We start from the raw sequence: 25985 nt of genomic DNA, 5'->3' as shown, positions 1-25985 counted from the left end.
CCAGCAGCTCATAGCGCTCTCCCCTTATTGAATCTGGGTAATGAAAATCACGGGCAGCGCCACCATGGTGCTGGGGACTGTGCCCTGCTCTGCCCCCTCTCCTCCAGCCTCCTGCGTCTGCAGCCAGCAGGATGAGGCCAAGGGGGTGTGGACTGCTCCAATGGAGCCTCTGCTGCAGCATCATTAACTCTGAATTTTCTCCCTTGGGTTTCACATCTTCATCTTAAAGAGATTTTAATGTAGTTCCTATCAGCCCTCCTGTTATTGGATATCTAATTAGCGTGATCTACTGTAGGCTCGTGTTACGCACGCACGCAGGGGGCTCTTGCGGGACATTTTGTGGGACGGCTGATATCAATCGGCAGCGCCCAGATCAGATTTACTTTCCGAAATAGCATAATGGGATTTTATTAGCCCTGTAATCTGCTGCATGGTAATTGCTTTTCTGGGAATCGAAGTGCTCAGTGCCTGGGGCTTCCCACAGCTCAGCCCTGCATCCTGTCCAGGCTCTGCTGCAGCCAGGCATGGCAGCATCTCTGCACTGGGATGGATGGGCACTCAGGCCTCTCTCCTGGAGCAGCCACGCTGCAAGCAGGTTCCCTGGCTGGGCAAGCAGGTATTTAGCCCAGAGCAGCAATCTCGGAGGCTGGGAGGAGTACAGGGGCACGAGCACAACATCCCCAACATGTGATGGCACAAGAGATGCTCTGTATTCCCTCTTCACCCCAACCTGACCTCATCCCAAGCCCTGGGTGCTCAGCATTATGCACTATAGTCCTTCGGCAGCTCCCACCCCATGCCATGGAATGTGCTGGGGGCTGTGGAGCTGTGGCAGGAGCATGGCTGGGCTCTGCACAGGATGGGGCGTTGTAGCCAGGCTGGGGACCACGGTGGGAACAGGGAGGGAGGCCTCAATTGTGCTTGCCGGTGCAGAGCGGGCAGGAGAGGGAAGCAGCTCTCCTCCAGGCTGCCAGTGCTCGCCTTTCAGAGCGCGTTTGGAGCGTCAAAAACAATAAAGCATCAGCAAGGAGCCCTGGCAGCACAGCTGCCTGGTGGCCCCGGCCCCATCACGCGCCCGAGGCCGCCCATTACGGAGCCTCACGCTCCCCGAATTGCACGTCTGCTATGATTTAACGCTGTGAGACATGAAATAAACACCGCAGGCAGGCAGGGCTGCCGGCACGGGCACGGCCGGGCTCCCAGCAGCCCCGCTCCCACAGAGCCCTGCTCCCAGGGGCAGTGGTCCTCCGGTAGGCTTGGGCTTGCTTGCATCCCTGGCTCACTGCAAAGGGCCAGGGGGACACACAGGATCTCTCCTCGGGCACTCACCTTGTGCAGCTCCAAGACCAAAGCACAGACCACGTGCCACAAACGGCTGCTCAGTGTGGTGCCCTTGGCTAATTTAATTTAATTTAATTTAGGGATGCGGGTAGCTTTGTCCCATGGTGCAAACTGTGTGGCCCTTGAAGAAGCCAAAAATTGCCCATTCCAGCCACCAAGCCCATCCTCACCCCAGTGAAGAAGCCCAATGCTTTTAAATCCCCCAGAGAAGGGATGGGAGCGCTTTCCTTTCAAGTCCTCTCCTTCATTAGACACCCTTCAGATGTTTGCAATATTCTGCCACTGTTTCATTACCACTAAAGCCAGGTAATAATAAGTACATGAAGGTATTTGGAGCCCATTGCTGTTAATGAAGATCTGAGAACTGAGTGGGACGGCAGCTGTGCGTCACAGGCTGAGCACCATCTCAGGACACGGAAGGAGAGGGCATGTCTGCAGCTTGCTCTGTCTGACGGTGCACAATCTCCCCCGTAGTAAATTATCTTGGATGTAACAGTGCTGTGACTGCGCTTAATGCTGCAAACAAATTGTTCTACACCCTACTTAATTATCACAGCATTAATCAGGCTGCTAAACACTAAACACAGCCTGGACAAACCTGGAGCTAAAAATACGAGTCTGAGTATCTTTGTGACAGGGACATTCAGAATTTTTATGGTTAATAGTTTTTTTTAAGGTAGGAAAATCCTGGGGGCCCTTACCTAAGCAACGAAGTTTGGGTAGAGCACCATTCCCTCCACAGTGCATGAGGGTCCCAGACTGAAAATCACAGAGCCCAGCACTACTTCCCTATCTCTCACTATTAATAGTCTGGCAGGCTCCCAAAATGAGTGGAATTTCTTACTTTGTTGCATTTAAGGATCACTGGTTGTCTTGTTTTTCCTTTGCACATCAGGGAAATTGGCTAAAGCCAGCTTCCTCTGTTTTACCTTATCTATACTGCTACCTCCTCCCTCTTGCCTCCCGAATTCCTCATGTGGAGTACCTGTGAGAACCAGGAAACTGAGACAATCTCGGAACAGTCCACTCTGAGGTCCCACACCTCTCCCAAAACAAAAGGCAAGGGACAGTCTGTGATTGCCCAGGACAAATCCAAGTGTAGGAGATGCCCACCCAGCTGGGAAAGGGCATTTTTGCAGGAGAATTGGCAACCAGGGTAAGGCAGTGGCACTGTCTGACCCTACTATCCCCTTCATCACGCAGTGCCACAGCTCCACTGCAAATGCCAGTGCCATCAGTGTTGCAGGAGCTTCAGTGCCCAGTGGGGACAAGCCCAGGCTGACGATGGCAACTGACACATTCCTGCAGGAGGGCAGTTTTTCGCCAGTTTCCCCCAAGAGAGCTGAGCCCCACTGGCTCATCAGGTCGAGCCAAGTTGCCCAGGTGCCTGAGCCACATCTCATCAGCAGGTCCAACGGCTGCACTGCTGACGGTGGGGTCTGCACAGATACACCTGGATCCTGCACAGCCCCCGGCGGGCCCTTGCTGGGACATCTCCATTTCAGTATCGTTGTATTAAGAGAAATGTAGAACCCGGGCTGTCCCGAGAACACGGAGCCCTTAGCCACAGCAAATCTGAGAACTGCCTATTTCCTGCTGATTCACCAAAAAAAGCATGGGTTTGCATGGAGCAGAAAGCAGATGCTGGCCCCGCGTTGTTTTGAACCTTTTTCTCTCGGTTTTCCCCTGGGGCGCATCCACCGCCTCTGGAGCATCCCAGTCCCCTCGGGCACCCTCCTTTAGCCCTGCTCGCAGCTCCGCGCCGGGCCAGCACAGGCGGACACGCGCCAGACGCAGGACCACAACAGGGGAGGGGGTTTATTACTGTTGGAATTAAAAGAAAATCACTTTTATCGGTATAGAGGGGCGCGGCCAGGGCAGAACGCCGGCTGGGCCGGTGCTCCCGCCGGTCCTGCCGGGGAGAGGCGGGGGGACGGGGGAGAACGGGCTCGGCGGCCGGGGCGATGATCGGAGGCTTCTCGGGGGGGAACACTGCCGGACACACGGCCGGACACACGGACACACGGCCGGGCACACGGCCGGACACACGGACACACGGCCGGACACACGGACACACGGCCGGGCACACGGCCGGACACACGGACACACGGACACACGGCCGGACACACGGACACACGGCCGGACACACGGACACACGGCCGGACACATGGACACACGGACACACGGCCGGACACACGGACACACGGCCGGACACACGGACACATGGACACACGGCCGGACACATGGACACACGGACACATGGACACACGGACACACGGCCGGACACACGGACACACGGCCGGACACACGGACACACGGCCGGACACATGGACACACGGACACATGGACACACGGACACACGGCCGGACACACGGACACACGGCCGGACACACGGACACACGGACACACGGCCGGACACACGGACACACGGACACACGGCCGGACCCGGCCCCGGCGGGCGGCGCGGCCGGAACCGGAGCGGCCGCGCGTGCGCTGTGCGGGACGGCGCCGCTGCCGGCGGCCCCATGACGGCCGAGCTGCGGGCCCGGGGCGGCGGCGGCGAGGTGAGGCGGCGGGGCGAGCCCGCGGGGGCGGCGGGTGAGACGGCGGGGTCGGCGGGGGGTGCCGGGGCGGGGGAGCGGCGGGGCGAGACCGCGGGGCCGCGAGGAGGGCGGCGGGCGGCGACCCCCGCGCGGGGCCGGGGCTGCCGCCGGACCGACCCTCCGGCCGGGGCGGCCCCGCTGCGCCCCGAGCCCGCGGCCGCTCGGGGCCGGTCCGCGGCCGCTCGGGGCCGGTCCGCAGCGCTGCCCCGCGCTGCGCGCTCCCGCAGCCCCGTCCCGTCGGGCAGCGCTGCCGTCCGCGCGTGTTTCGTTGGGAATAACGGGCTCCGCGCGGGACCGCGCGCGGTGCGCCGGTACCTCGAGAAGGGGCTCGGGCGGGCGCTCAGGCACCCTGCTCCTCCGCAGGGAGCAGGAACGCGTGTTCCCTGCCCGCCGCTGCGCAGCATCTCCTGGGGCAAGTTAACGAAAACTCTTGCTCCCAAACTTCAGGGCTCTGCGTAAATTGTCTCTGAAGGGACCCGGACCCGGACCCGGACGCGAGGCCGTGTCAGTGCTCAGGGGACTGAAGCCCAGACCATCCCGAATTGACACAGGGGTCTGCACTGTCGTGTAGCATCTCGGTGCTCTTAGGACCCAAGAGATGCGTTTCAGAGAGGTCAGAGTTACAGGGTGGGATGGGATGAGGGTATCAGCCCTTTGGTTGTGCTTTAGAAGTGGCATTAGTGCAGTAACCGTGCCCCGGTCTTGCGGGGACGGTGACCAGACAGTGCCCACTGTGTGCATCTTGCGCACGTTAATGCAGGACGTTGCTGCCTGCTGCTTCTTGTTGTGACAGATATTGGTTTGTGAAAGCCTTGGCCAGGAACGTGGGCTTTGCTCCTGCTGCCGCCTGTGGGTTTCCAGTCCTTTGCATATCCATTCTCCCCCACGATAAAAAGTATGGCTGAGGAGCAGAGGCTGAAGGCCAGGCTCTGTGTGCCTCTTCTGTGCTGCAACCTTCCTCCTCCTCGTGTGTAGTTTTTCCTGGAACCCCCTTGAACTCTTGCACTGCATTTGCTCCTTTCCCTGTTCACAGTTTCTCATCAAAACAAACTTCTGAGGGTGGTGAGTCATCTCAGAGCAGGGAAAACAGCAAAACCTTTCTATTCCATCATTCCTGGCTGACCTTGTAATTTTATCTCTAGTACCCTCCTTCCTTTCAGCCTCTTGGTTTTGTACTCATCTCTTATTGCTGTAATTTAATACTAATAAGATTTGGGTTTGGGTTGTTATTTTTCCAGCAGGTAGGGCTTTGGTTCAGTTTGAGTTTGCAAGTGCAGGGTGTGTTAGCAGTGGCAGCACACTGGTGTTAATTACCAGCTACAGTGCTTGTTGTATAGCCCCATGGCGCATAACCTCAGAAAGCAATAACCAGACTAGTTATGGCAACAAAACCACGCACACTCCCCAAAATCTTAACAAATTGGTTGCACAAAGAGTGGTTCCTGGTGGCTTTTGTAGGCTGCCAGGCAGCCATAACCCTCTCAAAAGTGGTACAGGATAAGCTCTCTGCTGTTAGCACAAACCTTTCCTCAAAGGCTGAATAAAAGCACACAGAAATCATTGAAATATTAAATGGTAACTTAGAGCACAGGATCAGTGAATGGCTTTTATGCTTACAGCAGCCTTTGTGAGTTCTCTGTTTGCTAGAGCAGAAAAACCCCAGAAAATCATGCCCTGTCCTGCCTTGGGTTTCGTTATTATAGTGCAGTGTATTAGCAAGGGTGTTTGTGGGGGTTTTCCTCCACTGGAAAAATCTGCCCTGCGGCGTAAGGTGGGGTCAGCCGACATGCACGGCACGCGCTAAGGCAGCAAAATTAGCAACATGATTTAAGTGGTTTGCCTTTGTGAGAGTATGCCTGCCCCGAGCCTCTCAGCCTTGGCTCCTCATCAGGCAGCTCCTCCTGGGGCTTCTGAGGTGTTCCAGTGTGTCCTGGCTTTTCTCAGGATAAAAAGAGCACATGGGACAAGTTGAGGGGGGTTGCGCACACATATATGTGCTCTTTCTTGTAAAAGTTGAGCAAAAGTAGTGTTTTAAATGGGATTACTGTGAATAACTTAGCAAGAGAATTGCCACCAAAATAGGAGTTTTTTGTTTGAATAGCTGACACAGGTGTGTGCTGTCTTTTTGTGTATTGAGTATTGTCCATGACCAGTATGGGTGGGGGGCTCAAAAAAGTAGTTGACTCATTACTCACTGGGTGGAACTTGTGCTCCAGTGGCCTGGAAACATCTTAATTTTTTTTTTCCTCAATGGTGAGAGTAAGTAGAAACTTGAGTTCATTTGCCTGCATCTTTGCTGGTTAAGATTAATTAAAATGTGATCTTAAGAACCTGGGATTGATCAGGCTGTGCTGACTGCAGGATCCTCTACAGCCTCTGTAAATCAGGATGCACGACACAGACCCAGCAGTTGTTCCTGCTGTAATGTTTTTCCCATACCCCATGCAATGCCAGCGTTATGGAGCTGCATCTCAGTTGTCACCCAGACTGAGCCATTGGCAGCAGCATCAGCTGAACTGCAGCCATGAACAGGGGTGGTGGGGAGGCTCCTTTTGGAGAGGTGCCTCTCCTAGTGACTGAGGTTATTTGTGCTTGCCATGTGCAGTGACTACCCTGTGATAAGCCTAGACTGCAAAGATTTTATAAGTCTGATAAAGAGAGCTTCTGTAATCATTTGTTTTAAGTGGCTGAACCAGCCATGGGGCCTTGAGCAGCGAGTGTCTCACCAAACCTCAAGTGGTCTGTGTGGAGCGGGAAGGAGGAGCAATAACAGGCTCCTGGGCCCTTGCTCTGACACTTATTGTCAGTAAGAAGTGACATGCACAAATGGCATGTGCCACCACACTGAAAATAGCTCCTGACAGTGCCCTGGGAGCAGGCGGCCGCCTTATATGTCCTGCTGCACATGCCGCTGCCTCGGGGGGTGGGGGAGCCCCTTCCCACCACAGGTGCTGCCCATCCCACAGCCGACAGCGAGGGCAGCCTGTCCTCCCAGGCCTGCCTGCGTTCTCTGAGGATACGAGGGATTGAATGTTAGTCTGTGAGTTTAGCAGGGAAAAAACTTGAGTGCGATGTTCAAGCTGATGTTGCCATTTGTATTAAGCAAGCGTGACTGGGCTTGAGTGTCAGTCTGTCAGCAGAAAGGAAGGAAAGAAGTAGTGCTTCTCTGGGCCCTCAGCAAGCCTTGCAGAAACAGCTTGATGTCCATCCTTGTCACCTTTTCACATAAGCTTTCTTTATTTTCTGCACACAGGATTGCCAGGTGCTCTTAAATCAGATGAAAGAGATCACAGGAATTCAGGATTCAGCATTCCTGCTTGCTGCTCTAAAGGTTTGTGTATATTGCCATTGTTTTGGGGAAAGAGAGCTCTGATTTTGTCCAGAAAGTCAGGCAAGTTCAGGCTCCTGCCCAACATAGCACATAGGTGTTTGCTGGTGTGTTTGTCAGCTGCTGATGAGCTGGTCCTTGTTGGAATGGTCCACGTGTGGCCTGTGAGAGTGATACAGGATCAGCCTGGATGCATGAGAGGCAAAGGGCAAATCATTTGCTGTTCTTCTCCTCACTGGTGCTTCACTTTCCCCTATCATTCTCCCAGGCTGCTGATGGAGATCTCATGGAAGCAGTCACCTTCCTGACGGAGGACCCTGCCCCGGAGCCAGTGCAGAACCCAGCTGCTGCAGAGCCATCCGCCTGGGAAGGGAGCGCGGTGGGCAAACAGCTCCCACAGGGTGAGCATCACCTCTGCTCACCCCTACAGCTTCATGTGTTTGTGTGACCTCAGAGGGGAAGTATCCATCCTCCCTGCTTCTGCCAGCACTGCATCCCTCCAGCTTCTGTCCTGGTGCATATTTTGCCAGTACTGATCACTTAGTAGTGTTTTAATAATAGTTGGAGGTGACACATCACAGTTAAAAAGCTGATGTTCCTGTCTCATTATTTCAGGAGCTCTGAACCGTTTCTTTAAGCTCTGAATTTGGCTGTGAGGAAATCTGGGTAGTGCACAGCTGCATGCTTTGCCCTGTGCTCCTCATCCAGCTCACTCAGTGGCTCCTAGGTTGCCTGGCATGATCTGAACAGGGATTTCTGTTTAACACCTGAGCTAGAAAATTTTGCTTGTATTGATTGAAGAGCCATATTTATGAAGTGTGATGTTTTCTAGAATTTCCTCTTAAAGAGAATGTTTGCTGCTGCTGGTAGAAAACTGATCAGAATGCTGCCTCTACTTCTAGATGTTGGTGCTTCACCTGCCCCTCACAACCAAGACAACCTCCACACAGCCAACACTGTCAGACCACCGGAATCACCAAAAGCTCCAGCTGCAGAAAGGGATGCAGATGAAAGGTCAGTGGAACTGTAAATGGCCTCCCCACTTTAGTTTTCCCAGATATCATAAGTGGGTTCTGAAGCTGGTAACTGTAGAACTACCATGGATCACCTGCCAGGTGGACACCTACTGGCTGGAGGGGAGTTTGATTCCTGTAGCTCTCGTGAATCTTTGGGAGGTGTTTTACAGCACAGTGTTTATCTCTTGTGACAGACCACAGGACACCCATTCTGCTGAAAACAAAAACCGCTCCAAAAGGAAACGCTGTGAAGTCTGGGGAGAGAACTCCAAGCAGAATGACTGGAGAAGAGCGGGTGACTGGCCTGTTGGAATGAAAAATATAGGAAATACGTGTTGGTTTAGTGCTGTTATACAGGTAATGGGCAAAAAAGTTCTCTTTTTCTAATATCAAACTTGCTATGGTCTTGGAGTCAGAATGTTTCTCAGTTAGAAGTAAACATGCAGCAGTTCTGCGAGGGAGTCATCATATGCCGATGAGTGAACGTGACCCTGCTCAAACACAGAAACTTCTGGGTTTATGTGATGTGTCTGGGCCTGTACAGAAAGAGCCTAAGAGCAGTTAAATAGGCTTTACTTAAAAATAGCTACAGATACAGAGTATTGTCTGTATGCAGGGAGTTGTGCAGCGATGGCCAAGTGCCTGCTGAAATGATAGAAGCTTGCCTGGCAAAGTGAACTGATAATTTAATTTTACTGCAGTTATTGTTGGCTCGATAACACATGGTGTATCATATTTCAGTTAATGGAATACACTGGCATAGATGCTTGGACAAATAAATAACAAGGCAGCATATATTATTAGTAATGACCTGAATAGGAGACAATAGTAAGTGGAACTGAGCAGATTTGTCTCTCCTAACCATTTCACATCAGCAGAGAAATATTAATCATTTGTCTTCAGCTCTGAGAGGAAGTAAGAAAGCTGCAAATGGTTCTTCTCACCATGGCTTGTTCTTGGATGCTTTTCTGAGCCTGCCTGTGCAGAATGGAATGATTTTCCTAAAAGGTTTATATCTGTCCTAGAAATGGCAGGATGAGATTTCATCCTTGGGTGGGTACAAACATGCTGATGATCTCAAAGGTTTGTTCCAGCCTAGTTAATTCCATGATTCTGATGCTGCGCTGGTCCAACAAGGGGCTGCTCACATTGTAAATGTGCGTTCAGTAACACGGGACCATTGGGAATGTGAAGTTCACAAAAGAAACTGTCAGAGTCAGAATGAAAACAGGGCACCAGATTGCAGAGAGGCCAATCCTTGCAGGTGCTGACCGAGCTTTACCTCTCCTCTCCTCTCAGTCTCTGTTTCAGTTGCCAGAATTCCGGAGGCTGGTCCTTGGTTACTCCCTCCCACAGAATGTGATTGAAAATTGTCATAGTCACACTGTAAGTTTTGATTCAGTAACACTGTCAAGTTTCCCTCTTTTGTGGTGTAGCATTCTGCTCTTTCTCTAACCAGATTTAATTTGGGGGCATCTGAGACCTGTGGCTTTAAAATCATCTGGCTACATTTAAGATAAATTTAGGAAATTCTCAAAGACAGAATCAGGATAGGAAAAAAAAGGGCTGCTTCTTGTACCGCTGTCCCCTAGAGCCTTTCACTGCTATCTGAGGAGATGTTTTTCCTATAAAACGTCTTTGGCAGGTCCAGATTACCGTTTGGTTTGCATGCATGGTAGAAGAACTGGTATTTGAGCCAGTGTGCAGCTGGTTGGGTACCTTTTACGATATGTGCATGTTGTGTTCAGTGGCACTACGTTTTAAGATGATGCCTTTTTGGAGCTGCAGGAAGGCTTTGACTTTTCTTCTTTTTGCAATGCAGGGAAAAAGAAATATTGCATTCATGCAAGAACTTCAGTGTCTGTTTGCATTAATGCTGGGGACATGGCGTAAGTTTGTAGACCCTTCTGCAGCACTGGAGCTCTTGAGGGATGTGTTTAGATCAGCTGAACTACCGCAGGTAAAACCATGTTGAAAAGCCTTTTGCTCTCTTCAAACCAGCAGTCACAGCCATGGCAGCCCCATTTTGCCTCATCCTGCTGGCACTTTCAGAAGCCTTTTCCCATGTTTGTCAGCCGACAAGCAGCTGTCCCTGTGTCATTAGAGCAGAATGTACATGCGTGCTAATTAACCAGCCAGCGTAGCATGGCACTACCCAGTGCCATCTGCATAGTCGGGGAACGATCACGATAATTTCCTCTGATCTAGTGTTCAGATAAGCCGAGTTCATTATCAGTCTAAATGAGCACAGCACTTCAGTCTCACGTAGCTCAGCTGAGTGGGTACAGCAGTACCTGTCAGGTTGTGTTCAGTGTTCAGCAGACTGGGGGAACACTTTCTGGTGGGTGTCATGATTGACTCTCCACTTTCATCTCTCTTCTAGCAAGATGTGAGTGAATTTACGCACAAACTACTGGACTGGCTGGAGGATGCATTCCAGCTCACTGTGAATGTCACGTGAGTTCTGTGTGGTCTCGGGAGTTTGACCTAAGGAGGGTTTTAATAAGTTAGAGGACTTTATGTGAAAATTTTGAGTAAATAAGTGTTCTTTGTTTCCTGTGGATGAGGCTTGCTAAGCTTGAAATGTTGTGCCTGCATCTCCTGTTGCTGAGTGTGGGACTTCACTCAGTGCCGATACAGCCTGCAGAGTAAATGAGCTTTTGAGGGAGCTCTGCAGCCCTGCTGAACAGAAAAGCTCTGGTAGTTTGAAACTTCCTTTCAGAAGCTAGCACCTTAACCTTTTTTTTTTTTTCCACTCTTGCCAGTGTAAGTGTTATCATGTGCTTTGGAAGGTGAAAATTAACGAGAAGCTTCCTCTTTATTTAGTGCTTGGATAGAAAAATGTACTTTTGCCTGTAGGCCCCCAAGCAGAGGCTTAGATTATGACTTGGGGTTCTTTTGCAGCCTCCAGCTGCAAACAAAAGTGTGCTTTTGCTCTCTGAAACAGGAGCCTTGGGGACAAATCCGAAAACCCAATGGTGCAGCTCTTCTACGGGACTTTCCTGACTGAAGGAGTCCATGAGGGTGAGTTAAGGCTTTGGTAGATTCAACTTTTTAACTCGTTTGAGTGTTTTGGAGTTAACCAGAATTTTTTATTCTCTTGAGTTAGCTCATGGTTTCTGTATGATTTCCATCATCCAGGCAACACTTTTTCCAAGATTGAGACCTTTGGTCAGTATCCCCTTCAGGTAAATGGTTACCGGAACTTGAATGAGTGCTTGGAAGGAGCCATGGTGGAGGGAGAGATGGATGAGGCAACAGCATCTCAGTCAGTAAAGTATGGACAGGAGGTTAGTTTGACCTTTTTTTGTCGAGCCTTTGATTGCCTGCTGCAGAAAAGTGCAGCAGACACAGTGCAGGGCAACTCTGATAACTTTAAATGGCAACTGTGAGTATTCCCTAAGAATTGAATACAAAACATTTTCTGGATACCTGGAATCTCATGTAAATGTCTGTTAGTGTTAGGTGCTCAGACACTAAGTGTGGTTAGACATTAAGTCTTTGCTGATTTATAAAGATGTGATGTCCTATGTAACCAGTTCAGAGACTTTATTTTAAATTGCAAAGGTCAATGTCTGCCTCTGAGTCAAGTGTGATCAAGTCTCTCTCTTTCTGTTGAAGCCTACCTGTACCTGAGTAGGGGGAGACCTACTGCCTCCATATTTTCAGAGGGTAAAAGTACAGTGCTTAACTCCATGGTATGCCATTTGGAATTTGTCTCTTTCTCCCTATCATGTTGTGTACGGTTTGGGGTTTTTCTTCTTGCTTTCGCTCTTATTTTCTGACTGTGATGATTTTTTTTTTTTTTTTTTAAATCTCACTAATCAGAAACCAATCATAAAAAACTTAGTTTTTTTAGTATTTTGGCAGCAAGGTGGAGAAGCACCGTTGCATTCAGCATCCTGTGTGTGTAAGTGCAGCAAAAGTTAGCTTGGAGAAAGGCTGGGAAACAACATGGGCAAGGGTATCTGGTGTAGGCAGGGCAGGGAAGAGTATTTCAGTTCTATGAGAATGTCTGAAAATTGTGTTGCTGTGGTTTAAATTAGCAAAGGAGAAACAAAGTATTGAGAAGGGGAGCCCTGTTCTGACTGGACTCAAATGTTTGTCCTGGGTTTTCCTGGTTTCTGCCTGAAGCAGTTCAGGTGCATTTACAGGGGATGTGGGTATAGCTGGTGTTGGCTGGCACTGGAGACAAAGGCACGTTGGAGCTCATCAGGCAGGTTTGTTTCAGTCCAAGCTTTTTTAGTTCCTCAAAATTTTTTCCCAAAATTAAGGGAAATTTGCTCCATCATGGAGCTGTTTTAATTCTTCTGTCTGCACAGATAGGAGGAAAAGGCTCTGCCTTAATTTCTGAGAAGCCTTACTGGAAAAATTGTGCATTTTAGTTTCACTCATAGGATGTGGTGGGTAAAGGGTGGCAGGAGAGGGGACATAGGGAATAAGGTGATTTTTTCTTTTGAGCACCTAGGCAAGTGTGCTGAAAGTCAGAGCAACAGTGGAATTAACAGAAACTTCTCCCAAACTATGGGAGCATAAATCATTCCTCCTTTGTGATTACGGGCTGCTTCTTAGAAAGCTCTGGTATGGAGGAGTTTTGTTGTTGCAGCACATCTGACATGAACCCCACAAAGGACAACGAGCTTAGTGTGCTCATCCTGATTCCAGAGGGCAGCATGAAGTGGGTGGTGCCAAGCTAAAATAGGTAAAGGGAGTTTCTGGCAGTGGATGCTGGAAGTTGTTGTGAATCCAGGAAGAGCAAGAGGAAGTGTAAATTCAACTGAGAATTTTTCTTTCAGCATAACTCTTTGAAATAGCGTATGAAGGTAGAGAAAGTAGCTGGGGTGTTCTCTGAATCCCCTAAATCAAGTAGTTTACAAGTAGACTGAGAGAGAATAAGGATTCTGGTGCTGCAGGACGACTCCTGGTTTGTTCATCACTGCATGTGATTTGCCTCAGAAAAGAACTCTCTTGGGGGCTCCTAGATGATGTGCAGATTGTGTGTAGCCTTGGCTAATTTGTAAAATTCAGTGCTGGACTTAATAATCCATCAAGCTGGATGCATCAGGCAATGACAAGTAACGTTGAGAGCAATTATGAGGCTTTTTCACAGGAAAAATGTAAAATGGAAGCATAAATTACTAACTTGTAAAATTTGGCTTTCTGACTAGTCATTCTGCAAACAAAACCTAATTCCATGCTTAAAGACAGAGACTTTTAAATCAGTCTGAAATCATATAGGATCAGTCTAAAATGTGCCATTAGCAGTCATCTTAAAACATTTCCCTCTGGGGGCATTTCTGCTTTTGTTACAGCGCTGGTTTACAAAACTCCCACCAGTTCTGACCTTTGAACTCTCCCGATTTGAGTTCAATCAGTCACTAGGACAGCCAGAGAAATTCACACCAAGCTAGAGTTTCCCCAGACTATATATATGGACAGGTGAGTTGTCCTGTTGTACGGTATGTTTAAAGCAATTGCTTTGTTATAGATAAAGAAATTAAAAAGGTTGCTTGGGTGAGCAAGGAAAGATTCTAAAATATTTACAGAAGATTGTGGATGTTAGAAGTAAACAAATCTCACCTGGCAAACGGGGCTCTGTATTTCTGTTTAGGTACCTCTACTGCAATAAAGATCTTATTCAAATGAAAAGAGAGGAAATGAAGAGATTGAAGGAGAAAATGGTGACTCTGCAGCAGAAACTGGAAAGGTGAGTAGTCAGCTGGTTTTATTTTTATGCCCTCTGGAAGAGTGTAAGTGTTTCCTTTTAAATTAACTTTCCAATAGCAGAGAAACTTGTATGGGAGGGAGAAACAGCAACATGCTTGTTCTGAAATGTGCGAGAAGGAAGTGTATTTTCAAAAACAAACCTGTCTCTTCAATAGTTTCTAAATTTTACTGATACTGTTACAGGAATAAGTTCTTTAAAGAGCAGAGTTGACACTGTCAGCTGCACTGGCAGTGGAAGTGAGGAAGCCCAGAAGCACATGACAGAAAAAGTTGTTCCTCTCTTGTCCCATGAGGTTTAAACCCATCTCATTCCTTCATTCATACAACACCTTGCATTTTTCCATAGGTACATGGAATATGGCTCTGGCCCAGCCCGCTTTCCACTGCCTGACATGCTGCAGTATGTGCTCGAGTTCGTTGCTACAAAGCCAGCTGTGGCTGTTTCCTCTGCTCAGAGCTCTCAAACACCACTCCTGCACTGCCAAGCCAAGCCTAATGTTTTGGACGTGCTTTCGCAGCCAAACGGGTCAGTAAACAGAAATAAAAAGGATGCACAGGAGGACACTTCACCTCCCAACTAAATGGTCCCGGGTGGCATTCCAGAGTGGGTTATTTATCTGGGCACTGGTGAACACAATACTGAAATGTGCAAATGCTTGTGCAAGTAGTGGGTCACTGCTTTGCTGGTCGTTTGGTTCTGTTGGTGTAAATAGAGCACTGCATCTTGGTGTGTTCTTTCTCCTTGTCCAAAAGCATCCCTATATTCCTTGCCTAAGCGGCAGTTAAGAACTAAATTATGTGCTCTTTTTGGTTAGGCTACTCATTTTTTTGCTTCATTGACCAGTAAATTACAGCAATATTGGATTATTATAACCCAGGCCAGCATGGTTGGTTTAACACTCTAAATTAAGCTGAGTAAACACACACGTTTTCTTAGTAGTAATGGAAGGAATTTTTAGCATTGCTCATTGTGGATCTGTGCTTAGAGAGTTCTCTAAGAAATTTCCTTAGTATTTTTCCTATATTTTAGTCTGGACTGTGAAGGCAGAAGCACATTTCAGTGTACTTGTTCTCTCTGCATTTTATACTGCTCTGGAAAGGAAATCCTTCTCCAGCTGTGGAGTATTTTTGTTTGGTTTATTTTGTATTGTTTTCCAAAAAAAAGAAAAACTAGAGAAAGATAAAGAAACCTGCCCACTACTCTTGGATTTTGCTCCACAGCATACAAGAAAGGACTGATACTAGGACTGAACATGAAGCTTTCTTCGTGGCAAATTCTTTGCCGCAGCAAAGCTCCAGTATGGAGCTCCAGCCTCCTGTTTCACCAGCAGAACTGTCTGAACGTCCAGCTCCTCACGTGGTCTCCAAGGAAGAGCTGAGCCTGGTTCAGACGTGTCTGCAGCGATGGAGAAACGAGATCGAGCAAGACGTGCAAGGTTGGCCCCAAATGCATTTGTAGTGATTTTCCTCCTGAATGCCTGCCTGGTTTCTCCTCTGCAGCTTTGCTGGATACAGCCTGAACTACAAATAGTTCTGTCCCTGTTTGAGCTCTGGTGTTGAGTCTGTCTGATATTCTCTGCATGGCCTCAAACTCTTTGAAGTGAAAGGAGCTAGCATAGCCTGACGAGTAGTCATTAATTTTTATGCATTTCTCCCATTGTTGATGTTCTTGGCAGACCTGAAGGAGTCTATTGCCGGAATCAACCTGTCCATTGAACAAATGTACTGTGACCCTCTCCTCCAGCAGGTAGGAAATGCAGCTTCAGTATATAAATATTAACCTAGTATTGCTGATCCTCATTTTTGTTCATACATGTTGGTTTAAATTGCCCCCTTCACTGTATTTTTAAATTTCCAGTGATGAAGCAGAGAAAAATTTACTTACGAAAGTCTTGTTCCTTCTTTCCTTAAAACTCAGTTTTCACATAATATGAAATTTATCAAATTGCTCGACTCTTGTTGAGCATGCTACAGCTTGTCTTGCCATGCTACAGCTACAAACATTCCCACTGTTTGTGTACAGAGGTCAGGCAGAATCAGTCCCTAACCTGAATGCTGTCCATGTCACTTCGCAGGTTCCCTATCGTTTGCATGCAGTCCTGGTCCATGAGGGGCAAGCAAATGCTGGGCACTACTGGGCCTTCATATATGACCAGCCTCGGAAAAGATGGCTCAAGTACAATGACATCTCAGTGACGGAGTCATCGTGGGAAGAGCTGGAGCGAGAGTCCTTTGGAGGCCTGAGGAATGCCAGTGCCTACTGCCTGATGTACATCAGTGACCAGGTGTCCCCTGTTGGTGCAGGTACAGAGCCACAACTGCTGGTTAATGAGATGTTTGTGTGCTGGTGTGTCTCTCTGGCCTGCATGGTCGTTCCTCAGCTTCTCCAGCACAGTTGTCTTTTGACAAAGCACAAAACTTCACCTCAGATAGGACTGAAATAATCTGCTTCATGCTCGATTCATTTCTAAATCCCTGATAGGGCTGAAAACTGCCAGGAGAAGCATCCAGGTGAGATTGGAAACAGCACCTCATGGGTGAATTATGTGTGTGCAGATTAGCGCTGCCCTTTTGCCACATTTAACGTGCATCTAGTGCTGGTGTTCTTCACTTTGACTTTTTGTAGTGTTTATATGGCAGCATTTGTTTCCTCAGGGCATGTAAAACACCTCCTACTTTATCTTTCCCATTTTTATCACACTTCCTGATTCATTTGCTTGGTCTTTGATGATTCTGTTACACTGAATCTAAACGGGCTCTTTTTTGTACCCGAGAGGTATTGGTACCTGAGTGGCTCAGACTTGGTGTGTTTGCAGTGCCAGTGCTTTGTGGAGAAATTGCTGTGCACGTGGCTCTAGACATGGCAAACAGCTGTACAAGGACCCAATAATTTTGTGCGTGGCTCATTTTGGTGTAATAAATGGAAAGAAACAATGGAGAGCTGACGTTCTCTTCATTGCTAAATGTGGCTGATGAGGATCTGGAGGTTGTTCTTTGTTTTCTTATGACAGTTCTGAAATGAACCCATGGGATGTTTTTTTTCTCCTATTTAATGCAATTTTTTGTTGTTTTTTGAAGCATTTTGTAAAGGGTGCATAAAAATATCTGCTGTAGAAAGTTGCCATTTGCTTTTGATAAATTTTAGGACTTGTCTGAAGCTGATGCTGCTTGGGTTTTGTGCTGTTTTAAAAGTGAACACTGAAGTGGATCTAAAAAGCACTAAGAAATATCAGCATGATACTTGAGCTATAGACCCCATGCAGCCCTTACCTTTACCTACTGTACAGTGATGAAGGTGTGTCACCTCTGGCTGAGCTGTGAACCTTCCAGCTGTTGGCAGTTCAGTGCTGTTCCCTGTACAGCTGGAGCCCTTGGATCAGGATGTGTCTGACCAGCATCAGCAGGCGCTGGTTCTGGAATTGCTCTGTCTAAATGCTGTCCAGTAGTAGAACAAAACGGTGTTTTATTTTAGATAACTCTGTAGATTTGTCTTTATTTTTGCACTTTTGCTTCTGGATCATCTTAAATTACAGAGCCAGTAGAAAATTTGGCTTCTTTCCCCTTTTATCCCTCAGCCAATTTCCTTGTGGCTGCCCATGATACTGTGTGTGTGTTTAGTCCCTAAGGGTGGTGCCCTGGCACAATGTGTTTCCTTATGCCAGTCTTGCTTTTCCTCCAGATGAGGATGAGGGCCCAGAGGCTAGACAGTTCCAGAAAGAAGTGGAAGCTTTGTCCCCAGAACTGAGACACTACATCCAGGAGGACAACTGGCGTCTGGAGCAGGAGGCAGAGGAGTGGGACGAGGAGCAGTCTTGCAAGATTCCTCAGATGGAGCCTTCACCTACTTCTGAATTGCAGGACCTCTCCTCTGAGTCAGGACCAGGTAACCTCACTCTGAATTTGCAAACCATGTCGGAACCAGGAACAGCCAGCTGGTCACCAGTACCACTGTGTTGAAGCCTTGCACAAATGTGCCAGAATGCAGGAGCAGGCGTGAAAGAGGCAGCAAAGGCAGCTGCTGGAGGCTCTGCCCTGACAGTACAGAAGGCTGTTCTGCTGGTTTTGCATGTGCATCCTTCCAAGCCTGTCCCCAGAAATGCTGTTCCCATTCACTTGATCATCATGGGCTAATATCAGTTCATTTCCAGCTTTTTCTTTTTTTCATAAATATCGAGTGGACAAGTGCTGTGGAAATGTTACTTGGCAGTCCCTGATGACGTGTGCCATTCCCACTGGAAAGGGGTACGGCACCTCGGGGATGAAGGCAGCAGCTGTGTAAAACTGCATGGACAAGCTGCAAAACATTTTAGAACAAGAGAGAAAGCAATCTTGCATCTCTTGCTCACTAGTACCACACATCTGTCCTGGCAGAGCAATCATCAGTCTGTGAGCAGAGCGTGCACTCCCTGTCCTCGGAGCATGCCAGGATTGCCAAGGAGCAGACTGCCAAGGCCATTGCCAACACTGCCGATGCCTACGAGAAGAACGGTGTCGAGGCAGCTCTCTACGAGGTAGGAGCTCAGCCTTGGCCCAAGAACCTACCCCTTCTTGTCTCCATATTATTCTTCTTGATGGACCTTTGCTTTTCCCATTTCTGTGAAATTCTGTAGCTGTGCCACGTTTAGCTTGGTCCCCTTTGGCTTTCCTGTATTTTGCTTTGGATTTTCTTACTCTCTTTCTTCTTTTTCTTCTTGGCCACAGCGCAAGGAGGTAGAGCCGCTGAAGGCCCGTCCAGAAGAAACATCCCCCACAGTTCAGGCAGAGCAACCCCAGGACACTCAGGAAGCAGAGGCTGCTGCCCAAACTAGCTCACAGGTCTCTGAAGTGGAAATCCCCAGTGTGGGGAAGATTCCTGTTAGATCCGATGCAGATGGATATAATGAGGAGGTACAGATCCCAGTGCAGGGGTTAATTACTGCTGCTTGTTAGCCTGTAGCTTTGTAGTTAGCTGGCTTTGAGCTGCCCTAAGGGTGGGTGTCATAGTGTCTGTCATAGCAGCAACGCCCTGTACAAAGTTAGTTTTCCTACTATGGAAGGGAAGGAGGACCACATCGTTCCATAATTCCATTTTTAAATGTCATCAGAAAAGGAGCTCTCTAAGAGCACTCAGTTTGTCAATCTGCATGTTGGTCATAAGTCCTCCTTCTGGCACAACTATATCAAAATTGATCCTACCTGTGTTAATTTCTTTACAAGTCTCTTTGCTGGCTTCAGTTACTATTTTGTCCCCAGTCAAAGACCTTAATCCCAACAGCATAATTTACATACCCTGCCCATTGATTTTTTGGGGTCTGACTTAAACCACTCTCATACATGCTCAAGCAGTGTTGTGGAAGTTCTCTCACTTTCACAAGTTGGATTTCACACAAACACTGGGGCTGTCACTCCTTGAGTAGGTTTGAGATGTTCTTGAGTGATGTTGGCTCGAGGAACTGCTGCACCACAGGTTCTGCACTCATTTTACATGTCTTAGGAAGATTGAGTGGGACGTGGTGGGGTCTTGGCCAGCCTGCTTTACCTTCTCACTTGTGGAATTTAAAAATTCAAGGGTTTGGAGTGACCAGCCTTGATCTTTAAATGCCTAAAAAAGCCCAGCATGTGAAGTGCATGTGATGGATAGAATCAGTAGCATGCAAGTAACTCACAGCCCCAGTTACCACACCTGTACTCATAAAATTTCCTTTAAACCTTACCTTTTGAAAGTTTCTTCCATTCTTCACTATGCCATCTCTTCTTTCTCTGTCCGTTACTGTTTTCCTTGTTCCTGTTTGTGTCTGTTCTCCTGCTTTCATGGTAGGTGATGCTGAGTCCAGCCATGCAAGGTGTCATCCTGGCTATTGCAAAAGCCCGCCAGACCTTTGATCGTGATGGGTCTGAAGCAGGGCTTGTTAAGGTATTGATTTGTTTGCTAAATCAAATAGTATGGATATCTGTTTTCCCCAAATAGAGAGTATGTGCCATGTTGACAGATCAGGAATGTAAAGGGAATGATTTGTGCACTTTTTCTCCTAGTTAATGGCCTTTGCCCTGTATTTCAGTTCCTGCTCTCTTACAGTGATGAGATATCTGTGGGTTCAAAACAATTTTTAGAGCTTGCAAGAGAACCTCCTGCCAAGACAAACAGAAACTTACCTTTTTTCTGCTTATTGTTTTATTACTGTAAAATTTGGTTTTTTGGTCCGGAACCTACTTGTTTACTTGTGACCTCTGCTGTCAAAGTTGTCCTCAAGAAATGTCTCTGTGAGCAGAGTTTTGAAAGCATAACCACTGCTGAATGCTGAAGCTGGTGTTAGATTTTACAGACAGGTAGATTTAACTAAAAATACCACATGGAAAGAATCATCCATGCTGGTAATGTATGGGAATATAAATCACAAGATACTCTTGCACCTCCTGCAGTCGATTTTGGCAGCCTGGGCACTTGTCGGAGGGTTACCGGATCAGTCTAAGGCAGCTGTACCCCCCTCTCTCAAAGGCATTTACACACCCTGGCACTTTTGGAAGCTCACACTTCACACGTGCGGGTTTGCCTGGCTGTGGGGGCCATTGGTTTAGAGCTGAGGTGTTGGTGGGCTTCCTTTCACCACTGGGATATCACCAGCAGAGGAGGCTCGGTGTCACCGTAGGAGTCCTTCCGAACAGGACCGGTTTGAGCTCCTGTTGGCTGCTGTGGCATTCCCACGGGCAGACAGGTGGATCTCTCAGTACATGTGTTCCATTGGCAGGCATTCCATGAGGAGTACTCCCGGCTGTACCTGCTTTCCAAAGAGACCCCAACCCCCCAGAACGATGCCCGGCTGCAGCACGTGCTCATCTACTTCCTGCAGAACAACGCTCCGCAGCAGGTGGTGGAACGGACCCTCCTTGAGCAGTTTGCAGACAAAAACCTCAGCTATGATGAGCGGTGAGTGCCCAGGATGCCAGGGTAGGCTTTTCCCACCTGGATGTGGCCGGGGCCACTGTTGTGATTTTTCTCCTTTCTGCTCACATGGAGCAGGTCCATCAGCATCATGAAGGTGGCACGGGCAAAGCTGAGCGAAATCGGTCCTGATGATGTTGACATGGAGGAGTACAAGGTAAAGGACCAGAGAGCTGCGTCTGATCCTCCACGCTGTCCTAGCTGGCTCTGTCCAAATTGGGAAATGGGGAGCACGGCATGGAGCTGCATGGCCAGCACGGTGGTCACTGCATGCCTGTTGGCAGTGGGTGTCTGCAGGAGGCTGCTGGGGGAGAAGGAATACAATGGAAATCTGAGCTTGGAGGAGTGTCTGCAGTTGGCTAAATTAATCTATGTGTCACTCATGAGAAACATTTAAACACTTCAAAGGGTAGAACTGGGGGCCCCAGACTATGCATGTGAGTGTTTCAGGTGAGGCTGATGCTCTGCTTTCCTCCTCCTCCTCACAGAGATGGCACGAAGACTACAGCCTTTTTCGCAAGGTGTCCATTTACCTGCTGACGGGGTTGGAACTCTACCAGAATAGAAAGTGAGTTTCTCTAATTGCATTTGGACAAGATAAGTTATAGCTAAAAGTAAAGGCCGCTGTGACAAAAACTTTTCTTTCTGAACCACAATGGCCTGTGTTTGAGGCCATTGGGAGCTTTTTTGACCTGCTAATAGCTCTTCTTGAATCCACAATCAAGCTTGGTTAACAGTTTAAAAAACATGAGGCTGAGCTGCTGGCTGGCTGCCAGATAGTTTCTGAGAGTTTCCCCTAAGATTTCCCTTTGGGAAGTAGAGCTTTATATTCTGTTTTCCAGAGATAGATTTGCAGGAACATTTGCCATCACTTTGGGATTTTTCACCATGGACTCCTCATATTAAAAGGAAATTGCCTCGAAGTGGATGTTACACTTTGTGTAAACACACACTTTGGAGCCCTCTAGACTCAAAGGGCCTTGGTTTCCTCCTTACCATTCCAGAACCTGTATTTTCCTTAAATGGTGCAGGCTTTCAGAATTTATTCCTGGATGGAAACAGAATTGAATTCCGAGGTGGATCACAGTAACAAGCCACCAAATTCAGGTGGGCAAATTGACATGAGACATGACAAGAGCACCTTAGATTTCCCCCATATTGACCTAATCCCTGTCAGCAGTTCTGTTTTCTCACTTGAAGCTTGAAATGTGTGAGGGACTGAAATACACAGCCTTCTGCCCTTCATGGGGTGTCCTCTCATAGTGCAGTTCCTGGAGCAGTCCAGAAAACAAACACGGAACAAACACACTGCACATGAGCTTGGTTTTAAGGGGCTCTGTCCAGACACTCGTTTGGCATTCTGGGCAAAAAGGAGCAGGAATGGCTTGACATGGGGCATCTGTTCTTTTGTGCTTTGGCAAGGAAATACAGCTTTTCCCATCGAGCCTGATGCTTCCAGCCAGGCCCAGCAGGAAGGGTTTCCTGAGCTGAGCCAGGGGAATGGCTGCAGTCATGGCCCTGGCAGAGCCCAAGGCCTGCAGAGCTGACCCTCTTCTTCCAGGTACCAAGAGTCACTCACCTACCTGGTCTACGCCTACCAAAGCAACACCAAACTGCTGCTGAAGGGAAGCAACCGAGGCGTGAGCGAGTCGCTGATTGCCTTGTACAGAAGGAAGTGTCTCCTGGTTTGTATTGAGGACCCCAGCACTCATATTGGAAAGGAGGGGAGGGAGCAGCCAGGGCACCATGGTGGCCAAGACCAGTGTAGCTGTTTCTGTTACATCTGTTGACATGACTGCCCCTTGCTGAGTGCCAGCAGCAATACGGAAAGCTAATAAAAATCCTAATTCAATTAAAGAACATGACACATAGGTTCCAGGGAATCTAGGCAAAGGCAGACCTGGTTCTTGCCATCTTCAATCCAGAATTGTAAGTAAGCTGTATTCTCTCTGTATACAGATACAGTAAATTGCATGTATGTGTATGAATATATATGTTTTCAAGTTTGTTTTCTATGGTGTGTTTCCCATGACTGAAAGTGGCTGTTCCACCTGAACCTGGTGCTGTTAGTCCTTATTCTCTGCATGGCTGCCAGTGCAGGGCCCAGGCTGGGCCTTTCCTGGATGGTTATCCATGGTCCGTGCTTGTTCTTTACAAGTCTGTCCCCAATTCTCCTTCCACCCCCAGAAGCTGAACGAGGTGGCAGCTTCTCTTTTTGTCAGCTGTGAAGAAGCTCATGTGTCAGAGGGTGTGAGCATCCTGAATGAGCTGATCATCCCCTGCATGCATCTCATGAACAACCTGGAGATCTCCCAAGAGGACCTGGATGCCATCGAGGTCATGAGAAACCGCTGGTGCTCCTATTTGGGACGAGAAGACATGGACGGTAGGAAATGGCTGCTGTTCATGGGCAAGGTGGTGTCTGGATCTGAACTGGGAAAGAATTGAAGGACCATCTAAAATAAAATTCTTGGTGTCTGCACTGCAGCCCATCAGGGCCCTTCTAATTGTGGGAGGAGAAACGCATTTGAATCACCCATTAATTCCTGTTACAGAAGAAATTAATCTTTTGCACTAAAATAAGCTGCAGAAGGGTCTCTCATCCCTAAAATGGGGCAGGTGATGTCCCAAGAATGGCACAGAGTTCCCTTGAGGGGCTTGGGTCTTCTGTTAGGGTTTCTCCCTGACTGGAGGTACCCAGGAATGGCAGGTGAATGCAGACATGCTTGGTGGCATGGCATGCTTCTCTTCAGGAGGGAGCAGCGGGTGTTATCAGAGGCCAAGGTTATGGAAGATGGAATGGGAGAGCAGATTTGGGACATCTCTGCCTTCTGAAGAGGAGTTTGTCATTGTAGAGCTGAATGTTGGTCCTGGGCAGCTGTTCTTGTTCTGTATTTTCTTCTGGAGTCAGCCTCCGTGACTCCCCTCAGGTCATTTCTCTTCAGACAAATTGGTCCTAACTTGCCTTGACCTGTGCATGAAGGTCTGGGGAGTCCCTGCAGAGTTTTTATCAGTAACAGAGGGTAAACTTGATGAAAGAAAATTCTGCAAAAACACAGAGGTTTATTCTCAAAGTACGGTTGTAAAAATTAATATTGGATAAATTTATCCCAGTTCCTGGGCTGGATGTGACAGCCTTTTCTTACACAGAAGGTTTTAAAGAACCAGAAGCTGAGTGCTCACCCCTCCCGGGTCGCGTGAGCTGGCTCAGGTGTTGCCTGCTCTTCTTCACCCCATAGTGGCTGTGGGGTATCGTGCACTCCAGTGGCATCCAGGCACAGACCTGCCCTGGGAGTGGACGGCGCCAGCTCAGCATGGGCTGAACTGGCCTTTCTGAGGCCGTATAGGATGTGAAGGCTCCGTTCCCCTCAATTGCACAGTCAATATTTGAGCGTCACCCTGAAGCACGCAGTTATTCTTTACCTGACAGCCGGGACAGCAGAAGGCGCCGTGTCTCGTGGGACATGGCCCTGTCCTCAGGCAGCCAGGTGGCAGTGGAGCTTCCCTCACGGAGCCCTGGGGAGGCAGGCAGGACTCCTCTGCGTCAGCAGCCACTGCTCATTCCTGGTGATGGGCTGGGCAGCTCTCAGGGCAGGGAGAGGAGTCTGCAGAAGGCATCACAGCTCCTTCACTCGGGGCCTGGAGCCTTCTGCCATTTGCTGCCACTGACTGTTTCCTCCTTTCCCCCTTGACAGCAAAGCTGCAGATGAAGCTGGGTGAGCTGCTGCCCCGGCTCCTCGACGGCTCCACTGAGGTCATTGTGCTGAAAGAGCCCCCGAAGATCCGACCCAACTCCCCTTACGACCTGTGCAGCCGCTTTGCGGCCGTGATGGAGTCCATCCACGGGGCCTCAGCCGTGACGGTGAACTAGCCCGCAGGCCGCGCCGCAGTGCCACGCTGCCGGCCTGCTCGGGGCCTCTCCGGGTAGTGCTGCAGTGGGACGAGAGGGGTGGTTTGGATTCCAAGCTGTGTTCTTTGTAAATATGAGCAGATAAAAAGCAGTATTGCACTTGTGAGGCAGAACGTAAGGCAGTAACACGAAGGACCTGGACCACTGTTACAGTGCAAGGCGCAGGCCCCAGCAGCACCGTGGGGCTCAGCCGGGCTCCAGAGGTTCTTCTGTCCTGGCAACCTTCTAGATGCAGCCCCTGGGCCCATGATGGCACCGGAGCCCAACTCTGCTCAGCACTGTGCACTGTGGCTGGGCTGTCGGGCACTTTCACAGAATGGCCACTGCCAGAGATTGCATGTTCCAGTCCAGCCAGACTCCTGCTCACAGGAGCCTGGGCTGAGTGAGGAGGAGGCAGCAAGGAGCAGTGGCTCGCGCTCTGCCGCGTGGGCAGTCGTGCACGCAGCTGCGTGTTGTGGTCAAGTCAAGCAGCCTTTTGCCTTTTGTACTCCAGCTGGCACCAGAAACCACACAGGAGCCTTCCTTGAAGAGGCACAGGCAAATCCCGGCAGTGAGGAGCCAGGACGGGGCTGTGGGTTTGTGCCTGGCAGGAGCTGACTGGCTCAGGGCAATCACATCACCCCAAAGGATATTCCCCCCCGTGGCCAGAAGGCAAAATTCCTTCTCCCCTTGGGTGGTGGGTCAGGGCTGGATTACTGTCAATGACAACTGTGAGGGCTCAGATCAGCCCCTTGTGTTGGTGGTGGCTGTTTGTGTTGACTTTGTTAACAAAGTGCCCTGTTGGCATTTCCTTTTGCCGTCGCCCTGTGCTTGCATTTGAGCTGCAGCAGTTGTAAGCCAAAAGTTCTTGGTCAATGGAGGGGGATCCTATTTTTTGGAACTATGCAGAGTTTTCTAACAGTGCAATAAAAGCATTTGTTCTATGTTAGAATGAAAAAGCTCCTTCCATGTCTTTATTTCACTCTAGGGTTCTGCCTAAAGGTTCCCCCTGTACAAAATGTGTTGTCATTAGCAGAGCTGCCTTAAAGGTTGTGTTTCCCCAGTATTTAGGAATAAAATGCTCATGTGGGAGAATCTTTCCTGGTGACTTTATGATGAAGTAGCACTGCTGTTATCCACAGGCACTCTGGCTGCCAGTGTC

At 48.9% G+C, this 25985-nt stretch overlaps 1 protein-coding gene across 1 annotated transcript; it reads left to right on the top strand.

The window, feature by feature from the left end:
* Window positions 1-3839: 3839 nt before the first annotated feature.
* Window positions 3840-25782, top strand: USP28 (ubiquitin specific peptidase 28). Its single transcript, XM_053963208.1, is given in 27 exon segments — window positions 3840-3905; window positions 7198-7275; window positions 7541-7673; window positions 8175-8286; window positions 8483-8645; window positions 9588-9674; window positions 10111-10248; window positions 10672-10745; window positions 11236-11312; window positions 11430-11578; window positions 13601-13682; window positions 13685-13727; window positions 13900-13995; window positions 14362-14541; window positions 15237-15451; window positions 15692-15762; window positions 16091-16319; window positions 17695-17898; window positions 18387-18526; window positions 18717-18830; window positions 19813-19908; window positions 20741-20919; window positions 21013-21091; window positions 21423-21502; window positions 22496-22619; window positions 23122-23320; window positions 24630-25782. Coding segments are annotated over 27 exon segments (3357 nt in total). The 5' UTR covers window positions 3840-3866; the 3' UTR covers window positions 24806-25782.
* Window positions 25783-25985: the final 203 nt, after the last annotated feature.

This window comes from Vidua chalybeata, chromosome 23 (assembly GCF_026979565.1).
Source record: "Vidua chalybeata isolate OUT-0048 chromosome 23, bVidCha1 merged haplotype, whole genome shotgun sequence".
NCBI classification, from domain to species: Eukaryota; Metazoa; Chordata; class Aves; order Passeriformes; family Viduidae; genus Vidua; species Vidua chalybeata.
The sequence above is the reverse complement of the archived record's forward strand: the minus strand, read 5'-3'. Positions and strand labels throughout refer to the sequence as shown.